Genomic DNA, 25,654 nt, shown 5'->3' with positions numbered 1-25,654 from the left:
TTTTAGGACTGAATGATACTACAGTGTCTGGATGTACCATAGTTTATCCAGTCACCTACTAAAGGACAACTTGGTTGCTTCCAAGTTTTGGCAACTATGGATAAATATAATATAAATATCCATGTGCAAATTTTTGTATGGACATAGCTTTCAGTGCCTCTGAGAAAATACCAAGGAGCATGATTGCTGGACTGAATGCTAAGAAAATGTTTAGTTTTATGAGAAACTGCCAAATTATCTTTCAAAGTAGCTGTACCATTTTGCATTCCCAGCAGCAAAGCATAAGAGTTCCTATTGCTCTGAATCCTCACCAACATTTTGTATTGTCAGTGTTCTGTACTTTGGCCATTTTAATAAGTGTGTAGTGGTATCTCATTGCTGTTTTAGTTTGCATTTCTCTAATCACATATGATTTGGGAGCATCTTTTCATATGTTTATTTGCCAGCTGTGTATCTTCTTTGGTGAGGCATCTGTTTAGATCTTTTGCCCATTTTTTAACTGGGTTGTTCATTTCTTTTCTTTTTCCTTTCCCTTTTCCCTTTTCCTTTCCTTTCCTTTCATTTCCTTTCCTTCTTAAGGTCTCTCTCTGTCACCCTGGGTAGAATGCAGTGGCATCATCTTAGCTCACAGCAACCTCAAACTCCTGGGCTCAAGTGATCCTCCTGCCTCAGCCTCCCACTAGCTGGGACTACAGGCATACACCACCATGCCTGGCTAATTTTTCTTTTTTCTTTCTTTCTTTCTTTCTTTTTTTTTAAAGATGGGGTCTCGCTCTTGCTGAGGCTGGCCTCGAACTGTTGAGCTCAAGCAGTCCTCCCATCTTGGCCTCCCAGAGTGCTAGGATTACAGATGTGAGCCACCACACCAGACCGTGTTGTTCATTCACTTATTGTTGAATTTTAACAGTTCCTTATATATTTTGGATAACAGTCCTTTATCAGAAATGTCCTTTCAAATGTATTATCCCAGTCTGTGGCTTATCTTTTCATTCTCTTGACATTGTTTGCAGAACAAGTTTTTAATTATAATAAAGTCCAGCTTATCATTTATTTCTTTCATGGATCAAGCCTTTGGAATTGTACCTAAAAAGTCATCGTCATGTCCAAGGTCATCTAGATTTTCTCCTAGGTTATCTTATAGATGGTTTAGTTTTACATCCTATATTTAGAAATATGATCTATTTTTAATTAATTTTTGTGACAAGTATAAGGTCTGTGCCTAGATTCATTTTTTTGCATGTGGTTGTGTAGTTGCTCTAGTATTTGTTGAAAAGACTATTTTTGCTCTATTGTATTGCCTTTACTGCTTTCTTAAAGATCAGTTGATCATATTTATTTGGATCTATTTCTGTGCTCTCTATTTTGTTCCATCCATCTATTTGTTCTTTCATCAATAACATACTCTCTTGATTGCTGTGGCTGTGTAGTAAGTCTTGAAGTTGAGTAGTGTCTGTCCTCCAACTTTGTTCTCTTTTAATATTGTGTTGGCTATTCTGGGTCTTTTGCCTCTCCGATATATACTTTAGAATCAGTTTGTTGATGTTCACAAAATACCTCACTGGAATTGGGTTAGTATTGCATTGAATCCATAGAGCAAGTTGGGAAGAACTGACATTTTGACAATATTGAGATTTTCTATTTATGACCGTAGAATCTCTTTCTATTTATTTAGTTATTTTTAAATTTCTTTTATCAGAGTTTTGTAGTATTCTTCATATAGATCTTGTACCCATTATATTAGATTTATACCTAAGTATTTCATTTTTTGGGTGCTCATGAAAGGATATGTTTTTAATTTCAAATTCTATTTATTTGTTGCTGGTATATAAGAAAGCAATTGACTTTTATATATTAACGTTGTATCCCTGCAACCTTGTTATAATCACTTATTAGTTACAAGTATATATATATTTTTTTTTTGGTTGATTCTTTTGGACTTTCTACATAGATTACCATGCATCTGCAAATAAAGACAGTTTTATTTCTTCCTTCCAAATATGTGTGCCTTTGATTTGTTTTTCTTGTCTTATTGCATTAACTAGGACTTCCAATACAATGTTGAAAAAGAGTAGTGAGAGGGAACACATATCTTGTTTTTTATTTTACCAGGCAAACCTTTAATTTTTCATCTTAGGTATGATGTTAGCTATAGGTTTTTTTATAGATATTCTTTATCAAATTGAGGAGGTTCCTGTCTATTCCTAAGTTGCTTATTTGTCACGAGAGGATGTTAGATTTTGTCAAATGTTTTTTCTTCATATGTTGATATGATCATGTGATTTCCCTTGTTTAGTTTCTTGATATGATGGATTACATTAACTGTTTTTTGAATGTTGAACCAGTCTTGCATACCTGGGATAAATTCCATTTGGTCATGGTGTATAATTCTTTTTACATATTGTTGGATTCAATTTGCTAAGAATTTGTGGAGGAATTTTGTGTCTATATCCATGAGAGATATTGATCTATAGTTTTTTTTTTCTGGGAATGTCTTAGTCTGATTTTGGTATTAGAGTAATGCTGGCCTCATAGAATGAGTTAAGAAACATTCCTTCTGCTATCTTCTGAAAGCGATTGTAGAGAATTGGTATAATTTCTTCCTTAAGTGTTTGGTAGAGTTCATTAGTGAACCTATCTGTGCCTGGCACTTTCTGTTTGGAAGGTTATTATTAATTTAAATTCTGTAATAGATATAGGCATATTCATATTGCCTATTTCTTCCTGTGTGAGTTTTGGCAGATTGTGTCTTTCAAGGAATCGGTCCTTTTCACCTAGGTTATTAAATTTGTAAGGATAGAGTTGTTTATAGTACTCCTGTATCATCCTTTTAATGACCATACAACCTGTAGTGATGTCTCCTCTTTCATTTCTGGTGTTAGTAATTTGTATCATCTCTCCTTTTTTTTTCTTAGCTTGGCTCAAGAGCTTATCAATTGTACTGATTCTTTCAGTGGACCAGCTTTTGATTTGTTAATTTTATCTATTGATTTCCTGTTTTCAATTTCATTGATCTATGCTCTAATTTTTATTATTTTTCTCTTCTTTCTTTCTTTCTTTCTTTCTTTTTTCTTTTCTTTTCTTTTTTTCTTTTCTTTTTTTTTTTTTTGAGATAGTTGTTGCCCAGACTGGAGTGCAGTGGCATCAAACTCCTGGTCTCTAGCAATCCTCCCACCTAGGCCTCCCAAAGTACTGGGATTACAGGTGTGAACCACCATGCCCAGCCAAATTTTTATTATTTCTTTTCTTTTGCTTACTTTGGTGTTAATTTGCTCTTTTTTTTCTAGTTTCTTAGGATGGAAGATTAGATTATTGATTTTAGGTCTTACCTCTATTTTAATATATATTCAATAAGTTTCCCTCTGAGATTTCATTCTCCACATTCCACAAATTTTGGTTTTATGTTTATTTTCATTTAGCTCAAAATATTTTTCTAAATTTCTCTTTGAGATTTCTTCCTTGAAACAGGTGGTATTTAGAAGTGTATTGTTTAATCTCCAATATTTTGGGACTTTCTAGCTATTGTTATTGATTTTTTTTTCCTTTTCTTTTGAGACAAGATCTCACTTTGTTGCCTGGGCTAGAGTGCAGTGGTGTAATCATAGCACACTGCAACCTTGAAGCCAACTCCTGGCTTCAGGCAGTCCTCCCACCTCAACCTCCTAATGTGCTAGGATTACAGGCATGAGCCACCACACCTGGTCATGTTATTGATTTCTAGTTTAATTCCATTGTGGTCTAAAAGCATATATTGTATTATCTATATTCCTTTACATTTGTTAAGGTGTCCTTTGTGTCTTAGAATGTGATCTATCTTGGTGTATGTTCCATGTGAGCTTGAGAAGAATGTGTATTCTGCTGTTGTTGGATGAAGCTGTGTATAGATATCAATTATATCCAGTGATTGATGGCACTGTTGCATTCAGCTATATCCCTACTGATTTGTTACCTGTTGGATTTGTATATTTTTGATAGAGGAATGTTGAAGTCTCCTACTATAATAGTGGGTTCACCCCTTTCTCCTCACAATTTCATCATCATCATTTTTTGCATCAGGCATTTTAACACTTTCTTGTTAGGCACATACAAGTTAATGATGTTGATGTGTCTTCTTGGAGATTGACTCTTTATCATTATATGATGCCCCATCTTTATCCCTGATAATTTTTCTTGTTTTGACATCTGCTGCCTGAAATTTATAGCTAATCTACCTTTATTTTATTTGCATAAGCCTGGTATATCTTTCTCCATCTCTTTACTTTTAATCTGTACGTGCCTTTAGGTTTAAAGTGGGTTTCTTATAGACAACATTTGATTGGGGATTGTTTTTTGATCCACTCTGACATTCTCTGTCTTCTAGTTGTATTTAGACCATTGATGTTTAAAGTGATTAGTGATCGAGTTGGATTAAGAGGTACCACATTTTTACTGTTTTCTATTCGTTACCCTGTTCTTTGTTCATGTTTTTTATCTTCCATTCTTTTTCTGCCATTTGTGATTATACTTGAGCATTTTATATGATTCCATTTTTTCTCCTCTCAGCATATCAATTATACTTCTTCATCAGTAATACAAGTACATTTTAATAATAAAATTTACTAATTCCTCCTTCTCATCCCATATAGCATTGCTATCATTCATTCTATTTATACATAAGCATACATACCCATATATACACACACACACATAGCAGACATAACCATATATATACACATACACACACACAGAGCATACATAACCATATATATGTGCACACACAGAACATACGTAACCATATATACATATACACATTCACAGAGCATACGTAATCATATATATATTAATATATATACACACATACATAAGAATATGTAGTTGAGTAAATTATTGCTATTATTATTTGGAACAAACTGTAATGTTAAATCATTTAAGAATTAGAAAAACAAAAGTTTTTATTTACCTTCACTTATTCCTTCTCTAATGTTCTTTCTTTCATTATGTTGATCTGAGTTTCTGACTTTTATCAATTTCCTTATTTCTGAAGAACTTTTAACAATTCATGCAAGGCAGGTCTAGTGGCAACAAATTTTCTCAGTGTTTGCTGAGAAAGTGTTACTCTTTCACTTTTGACGAATAATTTCACAGGATACAGAATCCTAGGTTGCTGGGCTTTTTTCTCTCAACACTTTAAATATTTCAGTGTGCTCTCTTCTTGCTTGCAAGGTTTCTGAGGAGAAGCCAGATGTAATTCTTATTTTTGCTTCTTTATGGGTAGGGTGATTTTTGCCTCTGGCTACTTTTAATATTTTTTTTTTCTTTACCTTGGATTTTCTGAGGTTTGAACATAATACACCTTGATGTAGTTTACTTGGCATTTATCCTGCTTGGTGTTCTCTGAGCTTTCTAAATCTGTGTTTTGGTGCCTGACATTTATTTGGAGGAAATTCTGTCATTATTTCTTCTGTTCCTTTCTCTCTTTGCTTTTCCTGTGGTATTCCCACTATATATATTTTACAGCTTCTGTAGTTTCCAGCAGTTCTTCCATATTCTCTTCTCTTTTCTCTCTTTGCTTTTCTGTGTTTTTTATTGACATATCCTCAAGCTCAGAGATTCTTTCCCCAGCTGCGCTCAGTCTACTAATGAGCCCACGAAAGGCACTCTTCATTTCTGTTCAGGTTTTTTTATCTCTAGTATTTCTTTTTGATTCTTTCTCAGAATTACCATCTCTCTGCTTATATTATCCATCTTTTCTTGCATGTTATCTACTTTTTCCATTAGAGCTTTTAGCATATTAATAATAGTTAATTTGAATTCATAATCTGATCATTCCACATTCTTGTCATATCTGAGTCTGGTTCCGATGATTGCTATGTCTCAAACTGTTTTTTTGCTTTTTCTTACATCTTGTAATTTTTTGTTGAAAGCTTGACATGATGTACTGGGCAAAAGGAACTCTAGTAAATAAGCCTTTAGTGATTGGTGGGGTAGGGGAAGCATTCTGTACTCCTATGATTAGATCTCAGTCTGTTAGTGAGCCCGTACTTCTGGATCGTGACCTTTACAAGTGCTTCTCAGTCATTCACCTTCCCTACCACCTTGGGCAGGACAGGGTATTTATAGAGGGCTGGAGTTGGATATTTCCCTACCCTAGGTCAGTTAGGCTCTGATAAAACCCCAACAGGTTAGGCTCTGCTAAAATAGTTTCTCCTGAGGGAAGGCCTTATTAAGAAGAACAAAATGCTTTGGCACATTTCAAAATGGTTATTTTTCTCCTCTTTCTGCCAGAAGCAGGAGGAGATATTTCTCTGATAGTCACTGTGAGAACTCTACCAAGTCTCAGGAGATAACAGTCACTAATGTGAGGGGCCTCCAGATGAGTGGGTCTCCCTAGAGTTTGTAATCTCTGAGGTTTGTCCACACTGAGCCTACAGCAATTCATCAATTTCAGTTCAGGCTTTCCTACCTCTGCATTAGTTTTCATGGAAGTTTCTGCTCTGGAAAGTTGTGATTCTCTGATCTGCCTGTCTGTCTCCCCAGTTCTGGGAGCAGCAGTTTGCCCTGTGACCTCTCTTCTCTGAGAGATTCAAGAAGAATTGTTGATTTTTCAGTTTGTTTAGCTTTTTACTTGTTATTAGGGTGGAGTGATGACTTCCATGCTTCTTATGGGTGAAACAGGAAACTGGAAGTTTTAGGTTGAATTTTATAGTGAATATTAAAAATTATCAGTTTAGTTTGACCTCCTGGCATATAAATCTCTGAAACTACCTTGTATTGGCATTATAAAAATAGTTTCAATATAGCAATGTATTATATGTTATTTAAAAACTTCCTTTACTATATACTTTGTGGTACCCAGCTTAATTCCTGGTATGTAATAATTATTCAATAAATATCAACTTTGAGTAAATCGTTTAATTCATGTATTTTTACCATGATTGCTCTGTGAAACAAGTAACCTAAGAATAACATAGTGTAATTACCTACAGAAAACAACATTTGAAAGGCTGATTACTTAGCATTTTAAAATATTGATGTTTCTTATTGCAGTTTAACATAACTATCATGTATACTATATATATTGCTCTAGTTGATTTTCAAACCTTAAAAAAATTTTTTAACTGAAAAGATTGCATTTATAATCCCAGCTTTAAAATCAACAAATGAAAAAGGTTTTGATATAAACACTTCGGTTTGGATATCACCTACCAAAAAGTATAATAGAGGCAGGTCAGGTGACTGAGGTAGCCAAGCAAAGGGCTTCTTTGCCAGGCCATCTGGAAATTGTTGCAGACAAAAATTTCAAATTAAAATTTTATCCTTCCAAATGCACTAAATTAAATACATGTAAAAGATATTTAACTAAGTTATTAGTATTTGTATTTCTGAAATTATTAAAGCTTTAATTTGCACTAAGATTTTTTGGGATACCCTTTATTAGAATTTCAAGAAAATAACAGTAAATTAAGGCTCTTCTCTGTTTTTGTTCATGAGTAGTTCCATACAGCAGTGGTTCTCAAAGTGTAGTCTACGGACCCCTGGGGGTGCATAATATTTGCATCACCCAATAGTGGGTAATACCTCTGGAGCGTTAGTACCAAAACAGTGGCACCAATGTGTGCTAGTAGTCTGTATATTCTTCACCACCACCCATGTGCAAAAAAACAGAAAGCAGGTTTCATTTAAGAATGTCTTTGAAGAAATAATAAACATATTTTAAATATTCTGTGTTAACAAAATGGGAAGTAGTCTTAAAAACACTCTGTTGCATACCAAAGAACTATGGCTGCCTCAAAAAAAGCACTTGGTGGAATGTTTGAGTTATGAACTGAATTAGATACTTTTTCAATGGAATAACATTTTTTTTTTAAAGAAGGGACAGGCAAACGGCAATTATTCAGACTTGGATATTGGATAGACATTTTGTCAAAACTGAACAAGATGAATTTGTTACGTCAAGGATAGCAATAGATAACATTTGTTGTGAATGATGAAATTCAAGCTTTCAAGTGAAAAATGGAACTTTGAAAACTTGTATTCACCATAATGCACCTGACAGCTTCACAAGATACTTAATGACTTATCTGATGACATCAGTGGTGATAATTTGTATTATATAGTGAAATATGAAATGTATTAACATTGGGAAGACCTGCATAACTCAGTGAACCAATGTTTTCCAAACAACCAATGCAAGATGCACAAAACTATGTGTAAAGATATATTCAAAGTATAAGATAGACCAATGGATTTTAATGTAACAGAGTACAAAAAGTTCATTGACAAAGTTTCAGACTCCACATTATAACTAATCTTTATGAAACTACCTCTTGTTGAATTCTGCTATAGTATCAAAGAAGAATGTATACAATTATCTGATAAGGCTACTAAAATACTTTTTACTTTTCCAACTACATTTGTATGTGAGGTTGATCTGTACACTCTGATCAAACAACATATTGCAACACATTGAATGCAGAATCTGACATGAAAATGTAGCTTTTTCCTATTAAGCTACGCATTGAACAAATTTATACAACTATAAAACAATGCCAATCTTCTCACTATATTTTTTGATTTGAGGAATATAGTTATTTTTCATAAAATATATTATTTATGTTAACATATGATAGGTTTAGTTTTAAATAAATTAGTAATAAATATATCTTAAAATTCTGCTTTAATTTTTAATATGGCAAATATCAATAGATATAACTCATATAAACAGAAGCTCTTTGATGTCCTCAGTAATTTTTAAAAGGATAAAGCGGTCTTGAGACCAAATAATTTAAGAACTACTGCTTTAAAGTAAAACAATCCATGGAAAAAAACATATTCATACTGTGGTAAAATAAGTTTGCTACCTGTCAGAATCACAGTGCACACTGACATAGAAGTGGCAGGAGAAGCAATTAAAAGTCTTACAGTTGAAAAACAGGCTTAATTTTGTTTAACTTGGTGTTTCTTAAACTCTTGGACAAAATCCTATTTGTTTTCCCAGGGAGGAATATATTTATGAAGAACAGTCTTTTGCAAATATTGCTGTAATTACATCTTATTTCAAAGATCCTGTGCCTTGCATAGGCTAAATATTATAAACCCCACAGTACTGTTGTGTAAAATATAAAGAGTGGTGACCTTCATCATGAAGCAAATGATATGACAACATTTAAGGGGCATTAGTGGCTGAGGATCTAGTTTTTGTTTTATCCAAAATGCTTTTAAGATTCTGTAAGAAGTCCAGTCTTTTTAAAAGTAATAACCTTCTTTAATTAAAAAAAAGTTTAAAGCCTAATACTTTCTGAATACAAAGCAAAGTCACATTCTTTACTAAGTGGTCAAAAAAGAAAAAGCTCATAGTTTTCTTATTCATTGTTTCCATTGCAATTAAAACATGTAAAAGCTGTTTTAATTTTTAGTTTTTTTTAAAAAAATGAATATATCAAAGATTTTATTTAAATCATTAATTAATGAGGAAACCAGTAGTATGCTACAACTGGTTTCAAATGGGAAATTTAAAGGACTACACATTATATAGACAATAAGGAATGCCGAAATGATCTTACAACTATAGTAAATGCAAATCTGGACTACCCAGAGGGCAATGATCAATTGCACTCCACTGAATACAATTCATTTGCATTTCTTTTTTAAAATTATTTCAATAGATTCAGGGAGTATAATTCTTTTTGTTATATGGATGAATTGTATAATGCTGAAGTCAGGGCACTTAGTGTACTTGTCACCAGAATAATTTACATTGTACCCGATAGGCAATTGTTTATCCCTCACAGCCCTCCCTTCTCCCCCCGCCACCCCGCCTTAGTTTCCAATGTCCATGACACCACTTTATGACCATATATACTCATCATTTAGCTTCCACTGAAAAGTGAGAACATGTGGTTTTGTTTTTCCATTACTGAGTTACTTCACTTAGGATAATGGCCTCCAGTTCCACCCAAGTTGCTGCAAAAGACATTATTTCATTCCTTTTTATGGCTGAGTAGTACTCCATGGGGTGTGTGTGTGTGTGTGTGTGTGTGTGTATCACATATATATTTTCTTTATCCACTCATCAGTTGATGGGCACTTAGGTTGATTCCATATCTTTGCAATTGTGAATTGTGCTGGGATAAACATTCAGGTGCAGCTGTCTTTTTGATATAATGACTTCTTTTTCTTTGGGTAGATACCCTGTAGTGAGACTACTCAGTTGAATGGTAGGACTACTTTTAGTTCATTGAGGAATCTCCATACTGTTTTCCGTAGAGGCTATACTAGTTTACATTCCCACCAACAGTGTATAAGCATTCCCTTTTCACTGCATCCATACCAACATCTATTATTTTTTAACTTATTAATAATGGCCATCTGACAGGTGTTAGGTGGTATCTCATTGTGGTTTTAATTTGCATTTCCCTGGTGATTAGTGATGTGTAGCACTTTTTCATATGTTTCTTAGTCATTTATGTATCTTCTTTTGAAAAAATTCTGTTCATGTCTTGTACCTACTTTTTGATAGGGCTATTTGTTTTTTCTTGCTTGAGTTCTTTATAGATTCTGATATTAGTCCTTTGTTGGATGTATAGTTTGTGAATATTTTCTCCCATTTTATAGGTTGTCTATTTATGCCTTTGATTATTTCCTTTGCTTTGCAGAAACTTTTCAGTTTAATTAAGTCCTGTTCATCTATTTTTGTTGTTGCTGTATTTGCTTTTGGGGTCTTAGTTATAAATTCTTTGCTCAGGCCAATATCCAGAAGAATTTTTCCTATATTTTCTTCTAGAATTTTTATGATTTCAGGTCTTATATTTGTAAATCTTTAATCCATCTTGGGTTAATTTTTTATATGGTGAGAGATAGGAATAGTGTTTCATTCTTCTACATGTGGCTATCGAATTTTCCCAGCACCGTTTATTGAATAGGGCACCCCTTCCACAATTTATGTTTTTGTTTGCTTTGTTAAAAATAGTTTGTAGCAATATGGTTTTATTTCTGACTTCTCTACTCTGTTCCATTGATATTGTCTACCTTTATACCAGTACCATGCTGTTTTGGTTACTGTAGCCTTGCAGTATAATTTGAAGTTCTGTAATGTGATACCTCTAGATTGGTTCTTTTTGCCTAGAAATTCAAAATCTTTACCATCAGAATTCATGTTTTTCATCATTCAGAAATATTCATTGGTATAGGATAAAATTAAGGCTCCTAGTCATCTGAAAATTCTAACACATCTCTAATCTAAGATTTTGAGGCTACATTTTTAAAAGGTAATCTCAAGTTTTGATGTTTACTCAAAATGTGCCAGTATGGTTTAGTGTAAAAGCAAGGGATTTGAGGGGTCATACATATTTGGTTTCAAATACTGAATCCATAATTTATTGAATCTTTAATGGGTGGGTTTATAAATATCAGCACCTGTAAAATGGAATTATTATAATTACCTCACTAGGTGGCTGTAAGAAGAAAATAATTTTTATAGAGCCCATAGTACAATCCACACACAGGAACTGAGTGCTTTTCAGAGCCCAAGCTCTATGCTACTACCAGGGAAACAAAGATGAATAAAATACTGGTTCTTTGCTGAACAATCTTTGAGATCAGTTCCAGGGAAGGCTAAGAAGGTCTTGATAACAATGGAAAGATTGGTATTAAGTAGTGTTACAATAAAGTAAGTGAGACATTGGCTTGCCCTCCACTACCTATTCACCCATTCTTTGCTAATTGGAACTCCCAAATTTAGAGACACCACATTTCCCTTCCTCAATGGCAGTAAGATGTGGTTGTAAGACAATGGCATCTCCACAGAAGTGGCAGGTGGAACTTACTGGTCCTGTTCTTAAATGAAAACTTTGCTCTTTTCCAGCAAAGGACAGAAGGAACCCAGATCCTTGGATGACCTCATATAGCAGCACCACCTCCTTCCTCCCACCACCTGGCCACCATCCACCAACTCAGACCCTCATATGAGAAAGAAATAAATCTCCTGTCTTGTTTAAACCACTTTTACTAATTTGTTAAAACACCCAAACCAGTTTTCTAACTAGTAGAGTAACCCCAGGATGCTGTAACTCTCAGGCCTAGACCCCTTGGAAGAGATGGGGAAGGGAAGAAGCAGGCAGTGCTTTCTGGGAGTCCCTGGGCTGGGTTTTGGAGGATCATTGTGATTTGAAAAAAACTACTCCCCATGTGATTCTGACACTTCCCTCTAATGATACCCCTGAGTCATGAGAATGAGATTTGACTTGTCCTTTGTTAGTAATATTCCAGTAGAAGATCTATTTAGTAATTGCTTCATTCTTCAAATAAATTATATGGAACACTTTCTGTATACCCATAAATAGAGGATAGAAATATTCAATTGTAGATTCCCCCTTACTGATTTTTGTTGTTGTTGTTTATTTACTTTTTTTATAAACTGTCATTCTCCTTCCAGAATCTAAGCTTTGTTAAGACATGGTCACTGTCTGCTTTTTGTTTTTTTATGGTATCAGTAGTACTCAGTGCAGTTGGACAGATAGTAAGTATTCAGTACATTCTTTGTTGAATAAATAAAGGGAAAAACATATGTTAGACAATCAGCATGTAACAATGAAAAGGACAGTTTTGCCTTAAATTCACAGTTAAGTAAGCAGATGATTGCAAGGTTGTGTAAAGAGCACCTATAATAGGATTAATAAAAATGACAAGGCTGTTCTCAGTAAATTAACCCTCAATAACAACAACAACAGCATATTTAACTATTTCTTGCTACGTGGCAATCTCCAAGAGCTTCATGGACTGGTTTAATTCCTCACCACAGTCGCGTGAACCCAGCACGATTGCCCACCCTCATTTGTAGATCAGGAAATGAGGCCCAAGAGAGCTTGAGTAACCTGCTCTCGGTTGCACAGCTGAGGGTGGCAACTTTGCTATTCTGAAATGGAATTCATAGATTTATGACTATATATAAAATAAGTACATAAATAATAATATATAACATATTTCAAGGCACAGCCCTCAAACCTGTATCTCCTCCGTTATTCCCATCATAGTAATCTGTATTATCCTTCCAGTTATTCAGACCAAAAACCAAAGCATCATTCTTGATTCCTTTCTAAGAACCCAATTTTCTCTCTTGCCCATTTCCCATAAACATCCAGAATGATCACATTAAACATAAATCAGAGCATGTCACTTCCTTACTAAACACTCTGCAGTGAATTCTTTGTGCTCCCGATGCACGTAGAACAAAACCCCACGATTCTTATCCAGGCCCGGGAAGCCCAGGCAGAGCTGGTCCCTGCCTACTTCTCTAGCTTCCTCTCATATTACTCTCCACCGTGGTCTCCGTCCTGTCCCTGGCACAATGCCAAGCTCCGTGTCTTTGCCCTTCCTATTCGTGCTGCATCAAAGGTATTGCCCCCACCCCACCACCCATCCAGATTTTTGCACGGACGGATCTCTCTCTGTTATTTAGGTGTCTGCTCAAATTGCATCTCCTCCTGGTGAGGCCTTCGCAAATGCCCCATTCTAATACAGCCCTCAGATTCACTTTCCATCATGCCACCCTGTCACTGCTCACTATCGGAAATTACTTGGTTTGAGGATGTGCTTACTTGTACATTATCTGTTATCATCTCACCTATAATATGACCTCCATGAGCGTGGGGAGCGCTGCCCTCAAGTACATTGCTCTGTCTTTAGAGTGTGAACTGTGCCAGGCACTAGAGACACACAGGAAGAATTTGTCAAATGAAAGAATCAGATTTAGTGTGAGATGAGCGCATATTATTTATGGTTCATGGAAACATACTATTTAAATTATTCAAGGACATTTACAGTTTTCTTCCTAGAAAGTGTGTCAAACACCAAAATCAGCCTGCAAAGACATGAAATAGGACCAGTTCTAAAAGTTGATCAAAGCTGGCGTGGATTAAACATCTAGCATGTGACAGGCACTATACATTTTATAGAGTGAATAAATGAATCCTTAAACCGTAGACATTCCAAAAGCCATGTTTAAGCTAATGATTTTAGACTCTTGACTAAACTTGCAACTAAAGCTACTATCGAGGAGAATGATGGCTTAGAATTCTTTCTCCATATTCTGTTGCACATCCACTGCATAATAAATATTGAGTATGTAATATGTATGTGAGACAATTGAGTGAATAAATGAACACACGAGTGAACCAGCTAAAAGTTCAGTAATAAAAGAGGAAAGGCAAGAACACTGGTTAGTCCAAACTGGATAAACAGCTCCTAAAAAGTCGAAAATGCACAAGTACTTTAAAATATTTGATACCAAACCAGACAAGTTTGCTTATAAATGGTAGCTCAAATGGGGGGAGGAGTCTAAGAAATGGCTTTAAGAGAAGAAGGCCAAGAAGGTAGGAAAGATGAATCATATGGTAATACACTTAGAAGAAGAAGAAAAAAGAGAAATTTAAATTAGATTATTCATGACAACTTAGAAGTGAGACCATAGGTAAATATTTTAAATACCAAGAAAATGTTCCTACAGCCAAATGAATCAACAAAAATCCTGACATTTTTGAAATTAAGTGCTTTGGTAAAATCAACCAACCAAGAAACAATCACAAATAGATAAATAAATGTGTGCCATTTAAAAATAGATTTTTCTTGCTCTCTAAGTAGCTTTAAAGGGCAAGTCTGGGAGGAGGAAGAAGGGAAGAAGGGAGGGAAAAAGGAAGGGAGAAGGTGGAGAGAGAATGAATGAAATGAATTCCCAGGAAACAGAAGCCATTAGGTAATACATTCTTCAGAACCATCAATGTGGAGCTTATATAATAGATCCCATGAAGTCTCACAGTTACCTTACTTCATAATCAGCACTATATTTTTCATCACTTCAAAGCATCTAGCTGCACAAAAATAATAACATCTTGTAGCTAGAAGAGACTTTCTAGTCCAAGTCTTTTCTCTTAAGACACATTGCATACACCTTCAGGGAAAAAATGAATTCTGATACAATGAGCATGTGTGAAACGCTTATAACATTCAGGCAACACACTTAGCATTGCAAATTCAGGAATTATTTTTATGCTATTGTTTTTACTTCTCTATACTCATTCCATAGTTACTGCATGAAAATATTAATTAATTCTACATGGTAGGGAAAAATAGAAAAACAGTTTTTGAATGCATACCTCAGTTACCTGAACCCTTTGAAGCCTAATATATTTGGAATCTCAGAATGACTGCCTGACATTTCATTTTGCAAGAAGTCTAAACAACCAAAATAAATTTACAAATGCAGACATGCCGCAGTTAAATTTCATTTCACGCTCAGTAAGCAAACATTACCAAAATATAAGCACTGTCCTCCACAGTCTTTTTAACTCAAAATCTTGTAGCCAAAGGAGGGTCGACCTTGAAGTATTTCACAGATGGATGAATTGGCTTAGTTTATTCATCAATTTGCAGACCAATAAACTTAGGCTCTATGTATTACTGTTTAGGCAGGTGGCTCTATTCTTTATTTAATAAACAACACAAATAATTAGTGATTGGACAGAATCAAATTAGAGACTCAATTAGGAATTATTCAGGGAAAAAATCTTCTAAACGAGTGTTTTTTCCTGTATTTTGGGTTGTCACAATGCCCGGGCATGGGTGGTACCAGCATTTTGGAGATGGGGTGCTAGAAATACTGAAATGAAGGAGAAATGCTTACAAACTGAAAATATATCCTGCATTCTTTACAAGTCTTACATATGCATATGAATAAAAATTCTTGGAAGTGAAAACTTATTTACAATTATTTGAGCCCAGAAGCTAATCCTGTTATGTAGGCATAAGGTATTTTTCACAGTTTTACTGTGAACATACTAGTTCCCACTCTGGTGCCCGCCCACCTGTCGACCTTTTTCTTTTTTGTACCTTGTATGGAATGTCTTCTCATTACCTCTTAAATTCTGTTATTCAGGCCGGGTGCGGTGGCTCACGCCTGTAATCCTAGCACTCTGGGAGGCCGAGGTGGGTGGATTGCTCGAGGTCAGGAGTTTGAGACCAGCCTGAGCAAGAGCGAGACCCCGTCTCTACTAAAAATAGAAAGAAATTATCTGGCCAACTAAAAATATATACAGAAAAAAAAAAATTAGCCAGGCATGGTGGCGCATGCCTGTAGTCCCAGCTACTCGGGAGGCTGAGGCAGGAGGATTGCTTGAGCCCAGGAGTTTGAGGTTGCTGTGAGCTAGGCTGATGCCATGGCACTCACTCTAGCCTGGGCAACAGAGCGAGACTCTGTCTCAAAAAAAAAAAAAAAAAAAATTCTGTTATTCATTCATTAGAAGTGGTTGCAAGCATCTAACTACATATTTTGTTATAGTCATGCCCTTAAAGCCACTTATTTAAATACATATTATTAAACATATTTAAATATATATTGTTATTAAGACATTTTGTTTAAGTTATATGTTCATAAGTCACATGATCTATGAATTTCATTTAGTTAAGAGGGGTATTAAAAATCATTTGCTACAATAAAGCAGTATTGGGTCTGAAAGGGTTAAGAATCCATACTGTTACTCAGAAAACACTGTAACCATTACTCAATCTAAATATGCACAGAAGGATACTTCTTAATCAGTGATCTAGGGAAGGCTGTAAATTGAATCCCAATAGTTGGTTTATTCCTCTTTTCCTAAAAGGGATGGAGAATCTAATTCAGAAGAGTGTAGAAACCGTGTAAATACTCTATAGGCAATTGCCTGCTTCCCAGAAAGAAAATAATTATTGCTTTGAAAAAACTTTGTTTACATATATTTGCTGTTCTTGGTGGAAATACATTTTGTTGAATAATTCAACCTGATTTTATTTTCTCATGTTAACAAATTTTTCTAAGAAATTTAATATTACAGTCTAGTGAACTTTTCACTCAACTAAGATCCAATTTGTTATAATAACCTGCTTTCTTTATGTGAAAATATAGGGGTGTTGCAATTTCTTTTAAGTTAATTATTGTTTTGGGGCTGGCTAGTCAGGATAGTACCTCAACCTCAGTTCACAAGTATAAATGCCTGCAGGGGCCAGGTGGTAAGTGAATGAGAGAATTGGGCCCAGGGGAGGGGACTGTAGCTAAGTGGAAAGCAAAGCACATGTTTATTTATGGGTGGCAGCCACTACTCAGCTCTAATCAATAGTTGCCATATTGGAATGGGGCCTAGTGTTGCCAATCTTTTGATATTTCCAGGAAAAAATCAAATGTTTATTTGTGAAATTTCCTGACTTTTAGATGCTGGCCGAGTTTTAAAAAACAAAGAAACAACAACAAAACCCCCAAACACTTGTGTGAGCCAAACAAAACATGTTTGTGGGAAATAGTTGTTCTATTAACCTCTAAACTATTCCATCTGTTTAGACTGCAGAATGCAATAACTGGTAAACAGCACGACTTAACTGGTGTCTGTGCTGTGGGGTGAAAGGACGATTCTCTGTACAGAAGGAGTCGTAGGCCTGATGGAAGGGACTTGAACTACACTCTGCTACTTTGTCAGCTGTTGAGGGTATTAGCTAACTGTCGGATAGCAGCAAGGCCTTAAAGATTTTAGGCTGGTCTTTCATTGCTAAACGTGGGGCATTTAGTTTAGACGATGGGAAAATTCAGAAGTATGGACCCAGGAAGATTGAGGAAAAGGGTCCCATCCACCTCTACCGCCCGGCAGGCAGAGCACCAGGTATGCTGCCTTCTGTCTTTAGGACTGTGACACACACACCTGCTTCCCCTCCCTCGTGTTGTCTACTGCTACCTTTCATTCTTCGTGACCCAATTAGACCTCCCCTAAATAACAGCTTCCCTATTCCTGTTTCCCAAGCATATCTGATTGTTTTAATAGAGGTTGTCACACCCTCCATCATACCCCTTCAAATATATGACTACACTCTGAACTCCTCCCCAGCACCACCAAACTACCCCTTACATAAAAATTGTATTATTACAATCACATATTGAAATGTTAACCTCCCAAATAAAATTCTTCAGAAATGAGCAAATAATAGCATGGTGCTTAAGCACAATTTCTTTCTATTAATATTTATTTCTGAAGACAAACAGTTCAGTATATAGAAATTTTACTTTGCATGGGTTCTTGTGCAAAAATGGTTGCTTACCAGTGCTTGAGAAAATCAATCTCTTTAAATTGAAAATCAGTGAACTCTAGTGGAATGTTTTAAGTTGTTCTATACAAATGGGATCTTCTTTTATTAAAGAGTAAAGTATCTTCTTTTCTGTAAGTTAGTCCTTTCAGATTGAACTGGGAGCTTATTACTACAAAACTTGAATAATGTAGACTCCACTAACTTAGGAGTTATAATAATTCAGATGTAGTTGGGTAAAATTGTTGCCTGAATTATCTCTGGAGGACAAGTGAACTTGTTGAATTAATCACATAAACCTAGGATATATGTTTGGTCCATTAAAAATGAAAGTCAATAACTTTTTAAACTCCATTTCAAGAGCAAACTTACATAGAAAAGAATGAACTTGAATGCACATAATTCATAGACAAGATAATCTCTGAATTTTTATGAAAAAAGACCTGATATTACCTGCCTTGCCAGTGTTAGCTTTATGATCTTGGATAAGCCACTAAAACATCTTTAAACCTTCTTTCCTCATCTATAGAGGTATAATGATACTTCCCTCATTGTAAGGGCTGCTAGATTAAATTAAAGAGTAATGTATTATTGTTATCATTTGTTTAGTGATCTATTCAAGGTCTAAAATCCAGAACTTCAAATTTCTAGTTCATTATTTTTTAATTGTTCTAGTTTGGTTAGGTTGAGGAAGTCAGAATAATAAAGAAAGGATTTGGACCCTAAGGACAAGTAATTTTTTTGTTTAAAGATACTCATAAAACAGTTTATAGCATCTTTTTGTGAGCATCATTAAGTTGGTACATTAAAAAATGGGAAATCTCTAAGAATAAGGGAAATTCATGGAAACATTAAACGTAACTTTACATATTTCAGAGCTGAAATGTTCTTGGCTGATGAATATTTTCCTCTCTAAGTAAATGTCTCCCTACTCCATCATTAGCAATTAATACCTACAAATACAGAACTGTCTAAACCTAGAAGAGAGACAAATTGCTTGTGAATCTAATAACAGATAGTGCAAAGTGCAATCCATTCCCTCTGGGATGGTCCTACAAGCTTGATATTACATGGATATTGAACAACCTGTATGCAGTAAGAAGCCATTTTTTAAATTATATTTCTGGGAACATAGAGCTGGAGAACATCATTAGTTTAGTAGGTAATATGCTGACATGCTTGATTAATTATATTGTAAACAAATCAAAATTTTCCTGGTGTTAAAAATTCCCACTCACTTAAAGACCTGAAGAAGAACTAAATCAGACAGAAAAAGATTATCCATGATTAATGCTGACCTGTCTGGACTTTAGAGTACCTCTTTTGTCTAGTCTGAAGTGTTTCTGATTGTCATACTTTAAAAAAAAAATTTTTAAAGCTTGAGATTTCTAGAGATAAGGATGAATAGGGTGTAAGCATATTTTGAAACTTCTCTCTTTCCACTGTCTTCACCAAGAAGAATTAAATTCTATTTGCTGTTTAGCCCATTTGTTTTCATATTTAAAAACGTAACAACTCAGCTAGATTTATATTTGAGTTCAGTGTAAGTGGAGTTGGATTATTTGTATTTCTTTTCCCTAGAACCATGTAGTTTCCTTATTTGCTGATTATGGTATGTGGTTACTAAGCCTATGAGAAGCTTCTCTGTGAAGTGCATTTTAATATTTAGATCAAACAACGATTGGAATACATGAATGCCCAGTGGGTTGAACGTGTCATTTGAAAGCAGCTGCAGAGCCTTCTCCCTGCTGCTCCAATTAACACATACAGCACACTCTTGTCAGCAAGGGGGCTGTGCGTATGGATGAAACCACTTTACTGCTCCTTGATACGATATGCAAGAAAGCACAAAGGGTTAATCAATCTGCCCATTGCAAAACAACAGCTTTTTAAGAAGTTTCCCAAGCACGTGCTTGGAGATTAGGGGTGCTAGGATTAGGGGGTGGGATTAGCAGATAGGAAAAAGTCTATAGTTTTGGTTCAGTCCATTGATAGCGTGTTTCCCCGCCCCGCCCTGCTCCGGCACCCCCCCACCCCTGACGATGGGGACGTTGGATAGTGAAATTCTAGTGCTGGGACTCCTTTTGCCTCAGCTGAATCTCTTGAACTTTGTTTCTGTTGTGTTTTAAGCTATTTCAAGTCCAAAGCTTTGCTGTTTATTTCTTCTTTTAGTCTTTCATTATCATTTCACTTTCTTTTTCCTCTTTTTTTTTTTTTAATTGCAAATTTGACAGTTTATTGAACTAAATGAGAAATCTTGTCCAGGTAAACCCGTCCCGCTGTTATTTTTTCCCCCTTGCCATGGCGAAAGTCGCCGCGTCGACGGTAGCACGGAGGCAGATAGAAGGGTAGCGGTCCTGGTCCCAGGTCGGCGTTGGTCGTTCATGCCCCGCCAGCTCCCGGAGCAGCTGGGCTGTGGCTGAGCTCCGGTGCTGGCGGCGCCCCGCGCCGTGCACCGCGCGGTGAGAGAGAGATGGACCGCTTCCTCGGTTTTGTCAAGCAGATAAGAAGATCTAGGAGAAGAAAGGGGAAAAAGTACCGACCAGAAGAGGATTACCACGAGGGCTATGAGGATGTCTATTATTATGCTTCAGAGCATTTTCGAAGTAAGCACTTCCCTCCACCCTCCGGTTCCTTCTTTCTTGCTGGGGATAACAATAAACCTTGTGCGGAGCTTCAATCTTAAATGCAAAAGGTTTCCCAGATGGTGTTCTCTGTGAGCAGTAAGTACTGAAGTCCTGTGTTTTGCTTAATTTGGTACAAGAATAGCCGTCAGATAGGATCTAGAAGACAGTGTCACCAGCCAAGGTCTGTATACATGGTTGATATTTTAGGTGCAATTAATTGATTATGTTATCATTTTAATGAGCCATTCAATAAATATCTTGCAAGTGAATGTTGTAGGTGGCAAGAATATGTTCTGTTGTAGTTGTTTTTCAATAACTAGTTTTCTTTTTCTTTTAGAATAGGGAAGCCTAGCTCATTTGGAAGAAATAATTGTTCATGTTCAAGTTGATGCTGATGTTTAATGCTCCTGATACAGACTTCTAGACAGTTATCTGTGATTAATCTGAAGTGTTGTTTGTACAAGGAACCTCAAATGCTTTTCTCTGATGCATGTTTATCATTTTGTTATTAAATTAAGGGAATTTTTATGTGCTGTCAGCTAGAAGCAGTGATACCTGTCGTAGCAGTGATACCTGTAGTATCCATAATATATCCATATTGTAAATTAGCTTATAAATAGCAGAGAACTAGAATTTTTCCTGTACCTGTCAGTGCTTTAAGTTTCTGATGAGGTTTAAACTTGTCCCAGTAGATTAAAAATGCCCAGAAGTGCCTCAGGGTACACAGAGGAAGCAGCTACATGTAGAGATCACTGAGTTTATGATGTGTCCTAAATGGAGGGAGATGACATTTATGTGTGAGCTACATTCTTTAATTAAATTTTTTTTATCTTCTTGAATAAGGATCTTTATAAACTTGTATTTTTGATCCTAATTTCTCCTGGCCTTTTGATGTCTAACCATGAATTCATCCCACTTAGAACCTCTGAGTATTAACTAATAAATAATTTAGATTCCAATGTCTTTGGTATTGAAAGCCATGAGAATTAGTTCTAAATGGCAGAGATTCTGTTATGAATAATGAAAGTTAAGGGTTGAAAATTCATGTGGTGGCAGTAACACAATAATGCACAATCGTAGTGCTTTGGTATTTCCTTGAATAATGTGGCTATGTTGCCTTTACAGAGTAATTTCTGAGTTTTAGAGATGTTTCATTTTTATAATGCTTTTACATGAATAATCTCTTCTAATGTGACAGTCTATGTGTCCTAAATTTAGTTTCCATAATATATTCTAGAATTTAACTATTAATAAAATTTGTGTCACATCAAAAAATACTGTCAGCGTGCATGTGTAATTCTTAAAACTTAGAAATTGGGAAAAAAAGAAGTTTAGGAATTTTAATTAGATTGGTATTTGTTGTGCACATTTTTGCAATCAATATATACTAAGTCAAATTCACACTTTCTCTGGTTTGTTTTGGGATGCATGTTTGCACAAATAGAATTGAACAATATCTCTGAAATGTCTACATCCTACTACTTTTGGTAAGAATTTTAAAACAAGAGAAATACTCTGTAAGTTTATGAAAGGTGCCTACGAGAAGAAGTATTTATAGAGTTATGTAAGAAATATCCCCAAACTAGAGTTAGGAGAATGATATAACTAAAGTAGTAGTCTTTGTACATCAAGTGCAATAATTCAAAGAGAATCATGTCTTATCTTATTTGTCAAGGTTGTGCTAAGGATAAGATGTTAAATATCAAAAGTTATTTGCTTTAGATGTGAAATTGACATGTTTTCTCTGTGATTACCAGAAGGCACCCATTATGTAATATATAACTTGTGGAGTTAGTGGCAAATGAGTCCAACTTCGAACTGCTACATAATAAATGGAATGTGTCACAATGGGCTAAGGCACTTGGGATTTGGCATTTCATCAAATGTCAGATAGCCAGGGCTTTTAAAGAAGACAAGTCATTTAATATAATGACCTCTCAGTGCATCTTTTGGCTTTAGTTTCAGGACCTCTCTGAATTGGGTAGGGGAGACATCCACTTACATTTTACAACTGTAGGAAAGCATTAAAGAGTGAGACCGATCCTTGAAACCAATCCTCTCAAATGGGTAATTTGGTTGAATTCAATTACATCTACAGCATATCTATCTTAATTAGTTTTTGGCATAATTTGAAAGTTTATGCTCTGTGTGTTTCCCTAGATAACTTAGAAAAACTATGTACATTAAGGCTCAAAACTTGGTGGAATTTACTGATGACATTCACATCTTAGTTAATGGTGCTATTGATAAACCAGAAGTGCCATTCTTATTTTTCTCCTTATAGTGTTTGTTGTGTTTCTTGAAAGAAACTTAATTCCTTTTTTTTTAGAGTCAGGTCTCCCTCTCTCACTCAGGCTAGAGTGCCGTGGCGTCAGTCTAGCTCACAGCAACCTCAAACTCCTGGGCTCAAGCGATCCTCCTGCCTCAGCCTCCAGCTGGGACTACAGGTGCATGCCACCACACCCAGCTAATTTTTCTATTTTTAGTAGAGACCAGGTCTCACTCTTGCTCAGGCTGGTTTCAAACTCCTGACCTCAGGCAATCCTTCCGTCTCTGCCTCCCAGAGTGCTAGGATTACAGGCGTGAGTCACTGCACCCGGCCAAGAAACTTAATTCTGTCTTGTCAGTTTTTCTATTAGTTCAGATTACCACAAGGACTTTATACATATAATAATGAAAGATTGATTTAGAAAGAACCCCTCCAGAAAATTCTCCAATAAGTTTGCCCTCTGTTTAGTACATTTTCAAATGCCTACTGAAATTTAACTTTATCCTAAATAATGTCTCTTCTATTGTGGGTTCTGATTTAGAATTTCACTGTCCTTTTCTTCAACATCACTTAAGATCTCATTAAATACCAAAGCCTGAAATAAAATGTCAATAGGGTCAGATGCTATGAAAGAGAAGTTATTCAAAAAATGGATGATTTTACTGAAACTGAGTTTTAGCAATGATGATGATAGACTGATTTTAAATCTCTGACTTTACATTGACTTGATGTATGTTAATATTTGGTTTTTTTAAGACTGCTTTCATCACTCTATCTTTTCATAATTCTAGAGTTAGAGTTTGAATAAACTAGATAGATGCTTTGGGCAAATCACCAAATATTTCAGAGTTTTCATTTTCTAAAATGTGATACAAGGTGGCCTTATTTCTAAAGGTTTTTCCAGTTATAGAACTATTAAACATATCATTCTAAACTTTACTTAATTGCTAAAACATTTCAGGTAAATGTATTGACTGGAGGATTTTAACTGAGATTTAAACCAAAAAATTCACTTGAACGTTGAGGGAATTGTTTTTCTAGCAGGAATTATCAGTAGAGGGATTCCTGTTACTCTAAGATCATAATCTATCATTGAATATTAAGGAGTCCTAGAGAATTTTGATAAAGCTTTGAAATTCTGAATAGGTTGGTAAATCCTACACCACATCTTTTATTTAATATCCATCAAGAAGTTCCATTTATTCTTTGAAATTCTCACATAGATGATTGATTCGGTATTCTTCCTTAAGAAAAACTTGCTTTGATTACAAAACTGTCATGAACTTGAATGTAGCCAAAAACTAGAAAAGGACCCTAAAATTCAGTTTCATTATGTTTAGGGCTTTTATTTATTTTTCACCCAATACTCTGTTATAGCAATGTCTTTTTAAAAGCTCTGGCAGGTAATATTTTAACTAATCTGTCATACAAAGATAAAACTTCTGACCCTATTGTTATGTATATTTTTATTTGACCACACTGGATAATGTGCAAGCTATGAAACAGACAATGTATATTTTATAAGCATTCTCTTAGCACTATTCTTATCCATGATAAAAATCCTGACCTCCTGCTGTCTATGCGGTTGAATTATTTGAGAAGGAGGAATTTGTTTATCTCTTATGAATAGAGGTTTGTGAGCTTCTTGCATGTATGGCCCTGGCATCTTTTGCACACATACAATGGTGTCGAATTAGGCATGGTGTTCCTCCATGGTAACTGCTCTCCTGGGTTTGCATCCTGAGTCACCTAGGCAGAAGAAAAGCTGTGCAGGAAAGCTGCCGGGCAGTCATTAGTGACCCATTAACTTTTCTTACTCAAGTCATTTCAGGGAAATGGGAAAAGAGGAGGAACATGAATATGGTGTAGACCTTTTGAAATAAAGGTCATTTGTATTTACAAATTATTTCATTTGTTGTTTTGTTGTTGATGTTGTTTGCCTTTCTAATAGATATTGAGCATTAATTGTTGTAATATGTGTGTATAAAATCACACACTTATAAAATAAGTGGTTTACTTAAGCAGTAGATGAATTTAAAATTCCTACTTAGGCAGTTCAGGCTTTAAAGTGCCTTAGATATTCAAACTGCATTTTAAAAGGGGTGCTTCACTTTCTTTTGTTTCATTAAAAAAACATTATGCATTGTTCTCAGAGGAAAAAACAATATTGGTGGTGGGTGTTTGTAGAATGAGAATTTTTAGGCATTGGTGTGGGTGATTAGACAAGTAATTTCTTCTCACTAGTTCCTTTAACTAGATTTTTTTTTTTTTTTTATTTTGGGCAAATTCATGTAGCCATACCCTTTCTGCTTCAGGGAACTGACATCTATTAGGTCTCTCCTTCTCCCTCCCTCTCTCTCTCTCTCTCTCTCTCTCTCTCTCTCTCTCTCTCGGTAAGTGTGCCAAAAGGCTAAAGTGAGGATTTTGACATAAACTTTGGAAAGATGGCTGATCCCTGCTGTAGTGTGTGCAAGAGCTGAACACATAATCAAAGGGGCTGCTGCTTTCCTCAGCATATGGGGAATGAGGAGGAGCGGGGAGGAGCAGGGGAAGGGTATGGAAGGAGAGAGGGCGGCACCTTTCCTAGGCTGTCTGTCCTTCTCTGGTGCTTACAAGTGTAGAAGCCATTTATTTCTTTGTTAAAAATAGTGATCATCAAACTGACAGGTCTTGGATGTGAGATCCT

At 35.5% G+C, this 25,654-nt stretch overlaps 1 protein-coding gene across 7 annotated transcripts in view; it reads left to right on the top strand.

The window, feature by feature from the left end:
- Positions 1-25,654, top strand: part of GRIP1 (glutamate receptor interacting protein 1) — a 620,258-nt gene that overhangs the window by 235,168 nt on the left and 359,436 nt on the right. For 5 of the 7 annotated variants that reach the window (XM_069491628.1, XM_069491626.1, XM_069491627.1 and 2 more), the window contains exon 1: positions 20,454-20,678. The exons of the other annotated variants lie outside the window; for them this stretch is intronic. In XM_069491628.1, coding sequence (XP_069347729.1) covers positions 20,546-20,678 — 133 coding nt within the window. In that variant the 5' untranslated portion in view covers positions 20,454-20,545. Of the gene's footprint in view, positions 1-20,453; positions 20,679-25,654 lie in introns of those variants that run through there. 7 annotated transcript variants of the gene reach the window in all.

This window comes from Eulemur rufifrons, chromosome 16, assembly GCF_041146395.1.
Source record: "Eulemur rufifrons isolate Redbay chromosome 16, OSU_ERuf_1, whole genome shotgun sequence".
Classification (NCBI taxonomy): Eukaryota; Metazoa; Chordata; class Mammalia; order Primates; family Lemuridae; genus Eulemur; species Eulemur rufifrons.
Note: the sequence above shows the minus strand (reverse complement) of the source record. Positions and strands in the feature narration are given on the sequence as shown.